This window comes from Austrofundulus limnaeus, unplaced genomic scaffold (assembly GCF_001266775.1).
Source record: "Austrofundulus limnaeus strain Quisiro unplaced genomic scaffold, Austrofundulus_limnaeus-1.0 Scaffold1092, whole genome shotgun sequence".
NCBI classification, from domain to species: Eukaryota; Metazoa; Chordata; class Actinopteri; order Cyprinodontiformes; family Rivulidae; genus Austrofundulus; species Austrofundulus limnaeus.
The window spans coordinates 68,371-73,149 of NW_013953494.1; the positions used below are offsets into that span (position 1 = coordinate 68,371).

Below are 4,779 nucleotides of genomic sequence, written 5' to 3' on the forward strand. Positions count from 1 at the left end.
GCTAGTTAACTCTGAACTACAGCTAGTTAACTGAGCTACAGTTAGTCATAACTGAGACACAGCTAGTTAACTCTGAACTACAGCTAGTTAACTGAGCTACAGTTAGTCATAACTGAGACACAGCTAGTTAACTCTGAACTACAGCTAGTTAACTGAGCTACAGTTAGTCATAACTGAGACACAGCTAGTTAACTCTGAACTACAGCTAGTTAACTCTGTACTACAGCTAGTTAACTGAGCTACAGTTAGTTATAACTGAGACACAGCTAGTTAACTCTGAACTACAGCTAGTTAAGTGAGATACAACTAGTTACAGCTGAGCTACTGCTAGTTAACTCTGAACACCAGCTAGTCAACTGAGATACAGACTGTAGCTCAGTTAACTAGCTGTAGTTCAGAGTTAACTAGCTGTGTCTCAGTTATGACTAACTGTAGCTCAGTTAACTAGCTGTAGTTCAGAGTTAACTAGCTGTGTCTCAGTTATAACTAACTGTAGCTCAGTTAACTAGCTGTAGTTCAGAGTTAACTAGCTGTGTCTCAGTTATAACTAACTGTAGCCTACAGTTAGTTATAACTGAGACAGATAGTTACAGCTGAGCTATAGCTAGTTAACTTACTAGCTACAGTACAGCTTGTAGTAGCAACTAGTAGTAGTACAGCTTACTATTTACAGCTAGCTCTGAGCTCCAGCTAGTTAACGTTAAGAGTTAATAGATTGTTAGTCTCTCAGCATTATTGCAGATCCACTGATGGTGCAGACTGATCACAAACCTGATAAATATAAAGTTTTAGCACCATTTGGAAAAAATTCTGTGCAAACATGATGTGCAAAAAGGAAAATATTCTTATTGTACCGTTTTGACACTTTCCTTCAAAACAAGTGATGCATAAAGTTTTAACAACCAAGATTTGTGTCTTTGTGTTGCAGCTTTTTTTGTTTTTAAAATCACAAGTCCAAGCTAATTTTATTTCAGTTTAGTTTTGTGTGCTTAAAGCTCTGTTCCTGCTAGGCTCAAAATAAAATCCACTTCTTTAACTTCTTTAAGTCAGACAGTTTAACATCAACAAGACGTCTGTTAGTTGTACAGTGTGTGTTGTTGTATTATTATCAGTCAGACTGAAACATTTTATCATCAGAATCTGGGACGATGTGATTGGTGCAAAATGTCTGACAGAAAAAATTCATTGAAATCAGAAAATACTCAAATCTAACAGGAGATTAATCTTTAGTATTGGTTTATAAATCAGTCTAAATCTGAATCTGATCAATGAATTTTGTGCTTTATAATTTATATTAAAGTTTGGAGTCTTTAGCGCTACATTTTATCTTGAGTCAGAACCAGAAACCTGAAAAATCCCTGCAGTTCCTGAATCCAAACTAAAGCTAACAGAGTAAAGCTACTTTATTTATTTAGTTAAATAAATCAATGATTAAAGGAACCAAAGTGAACATATTTTAACATCACACAGTTGATGTTAGCTCACATTAAAGCTATTTTATCTAAATAAATAATGTATTTGTGCTTCTCAGCTGAACCTCGGTGGTTCTGACGCCGCGGGGCGGCTTCCAGCCGATCACACGGAGTTAACCAGAGTTCAGCTGGAATAAAACGAGTCGGTGCTTCAGTAAACTGCAGGGGCCGCCGGGGTCTGCTCCAACATCTGTCCAGCTGTTTGACATCAAACAGGACCGGCCGCTGGACTCTGAGCCTGCAGGAGCTCCTGAATGGAGAGGAGGCGGGACAGATGAAGAATAGAGGTCCACCTGCTGCTGCTGAGCGTCCAGCAGGTGGGAACAAAGACGGTGTGGGGCTCGGGGGGGACCACCCGTAAAGAAACAAACCGCTTGATGTGTTCGTGTCAGACCTCCTCACAGACCACTGAGGCCCCAGGTGGGTTTACATGTGCAGAAGCTCATCACGTTTTCACCAGTTTTCTGAGCGTTAAGCTTCCTGCTGCAGCTGCAGCACCTGAGCCTCTGAGGTTCACCTGAGTCTCTGAGGTTCACCTGAGTCTCTGAGGTCCACCTGAGTCTCTGAGGTTCACCTGAGTCTCTGAGGTTCACCTGAGCCTCTGAGGTTCACCTGAGCCTCTGAGGTTCACCTGAGTCTCTGAGGTTCATCTGAGCCTCTGAGGTTCACCTGAGTCTCTGAGGTTCACCGCCTCGCTTCGCTTCATGGACCTAAAAACATTTTCTCTACAAATGGATGCTTCTGTTCTGCTCTTTGCTTTAAACTCACACTAATTATCCAATTAGTCCATAACACAAACGGCTTTATTCTTCTAACAGTGCAGCGTTTGTTTCTGCAGCACAATTAGCCTAGCTTAGCATAAAGACTGGCAGCAGAAGGAAACTGCTAGCATGGCTCGGATTAAGTGCCTTTCACTTACAGTTCATGAAGTTATTTCTTCAAACTCATCTTTTCCACTTCAGTCTTAAAAAGTTTAGAGTAAAATAATCCAGAGAGGAAGATGAGATTATCGAGGAAGACTTGGTTTAAAAACACAAATAAAATAAATGCTGTTTGAGCCTGTCATCACCTGCACCAGGTATTTAAAATAACTGAAATCAGACGCGTTTGTGATTTATTTTTAACATAAATCCTAAAATCTAAGGGAGACATGCGCCTCAAACTGTGCTGCAAACTAAACTGTGTTATTGTTATGAATTGGCAGAAATGAACCCAGGGTGCAGGCAGCTTCCAAAAGGAAAAAATAAAGATGTAATAAACAAAAACCGCTGGCAGGGCAGCTCAAAAACTCACTTGGTATAACTAGGCAACAAACATACAGGCTGTGAACAGCACAATGATCAGACAGGGAAGTGAAGACAAGACTCAGAATTTAAAGGTGAGACTAACGAGCACAAACAGGAAACACCTGGGAGAGAAACATGAGGAGCAGGTGAGAGTGGGCGGGGCTGGAGCAAAGGCAGACAGGAGGAAGAAAACAGATGACAAGACAGGAACTAAAATAAAACATTAACACAGACAACAATCATAACAGTTATTTATTTATTTATTTATTTATTTATTTATTTATTTATTTATTGTTATTGCACTGGTGCAGATAGTTTGTTAGGCTTTGTTTAAAAATAAAATAAACTCTTTTCATTTAAGAGAAAAGAGAAATGAACAACGGTCCAACATACAGACCCAGGCTCTGGTTCTTCCTTTGTGTTGTGACTTATTGTTAATGCCATCATTGTTGCCCCCTACTGGTGCAGGATGATTATTACAGTGTTTTTATTAGATCTAATTGATTTTTGGATCTTTAACGAGCTMCAACTTGTTTCCTCCTGCTTCTATTAAAACCAGTTAAATGAACCGAACCTCTTTTAACGTGCAAATAAATCAGCTTTAGAACATTTGTGTGCTTTAAGTTGTGTTATTTAATGTTTGTTTACGTGTTTAAATGTGTTGTTAAAGTGAAAAAGGGCAGATTGTGCATAGAAGCGTGTCGTCGGCGTCTAGTGGCCGTTTAACCCGTTGTTGACGCACAGCTCCCTCTCTAATTGGTCGGTCGCTGCTGACATCACATTCTGAACAATAGCCACTGCTGCATCTCGAAGATCCCTCTTCCTCAACTCCTCCTCCTCCTCCTCCTCCTCCTCCTCCCACTCTCCCTGGTCACATGAATTTCCAGCATCGTGGCAGCCTCCATTTTGTGGAGACTCCTCCTCCTCCTGCTGCTCCTCCCTGCTCTGGGTTAGCTCTACTTCCTGGTTGAGTATTGTTTGTTTATTGCTAATGTTAGCTAGCGCTTGTTGTTTATCAGCTTCTTCTTTGTTGCTGTGTGGAGGCTCGTCAGAGTCCCGCTCAGTGCACTCCAACTCACCACTGTTCACAGCTGCCGTGGCGTTGATAATCTTGGCGTTGGCGTCGTCTTTCACTCCTCCCACCTCCTTGCTCTTCTTCACCAGGCTGCTCTCTGTCGTCTCCTCCTCCTCCTCCTCCTGGTGGTTCTGCGTTGCGTTCTCCTCCGCCGTGCCGTTGGCGCAGCCGTTCTCTCCGTTGGTGACCGGAGCGTCGCTCGGTGTCTCCTCGGGTTCTTTCGCCGCCTCGGCCCCGCTCGCCTCCGCCGGCGTCTTGTCGGCGGCAGATTTGTCGTTGGTTTCCTCAGTCGCCACCGCGGCCTCYCCGTCGGCGCCTCCCTCCTCCTCCTCCACGGCTTCGCCTCCTTCCGCGGCCTCCTCTCCCTCCTTGGCGCCCTCGCCCTGGTCCACGCTACTGGACTTGCCCTTCCTCATGATGAAGTTCTTCAGGGAAACGGCGCGGCCGAAGTGTGTGCGCTTGGCCTTGGCTGACTTGGCGTCTTTGCCTTCGTCTGCCTCCTCACCTGGAGAGAGGAGTCATGAACAGGATTAAAATAATGATGTAACGTTTAAAACTTCCTGAAGAAAATAAAGATTACAGCAGTGAAGTCTAAGTGACGAGCAGGGGCAAACAAACGGCATCTTAAATGTTCTGAACTTCCTCCTGTGAGCCACAGAGAAAAATGTTGCTTTTAATTTTGAACGTTTTAAAAAATTTTCATAGCCATCTATTCAAACTGTTTTATTTAGAGCAGGGCTATCCACCTAAGTAAGAAGTACATATTCACAAGGTGCTGTCCAATCATCATCAACAATGTAAAAATGGCGGAAAGACAAATTAGAACAAAATAAAACATAAACAACATAATGAAACTTCAAACCAAGAAGCGCTAGACATGGGTTTTTACGATGTAAAAACAAGTGTGCATTGCCACGTAGCATGTCATTGCAGCATGGCTTTGCCT

At 42.9% G+C, this 4,779-nt stretch overlaps 1 protein-coding gene across 1 annotated transcript; it reads right to left on the reverse strand.

Annotated features, from left to right (window-relative positions):
• Nucleotides 1-3,371: 3,371 nt before the first annotated feature.
• LOC106534111 (ABC transporter F family member 4) lies at nucleotides 3,372-4,341 on the reverse strand (the record flags this gene model as incomplete). The annotated part of the gene is given in 1 exon segment (XM_014030627.1): nucleotides 3,372-4,341. A coding segment is annotated over 1 exon segment (780 nt). The 3' UTR covers nucleotides 3,372-3,469.
• Nucleotides 4,342-4,779: the final 438 nt, after the last annotated feature.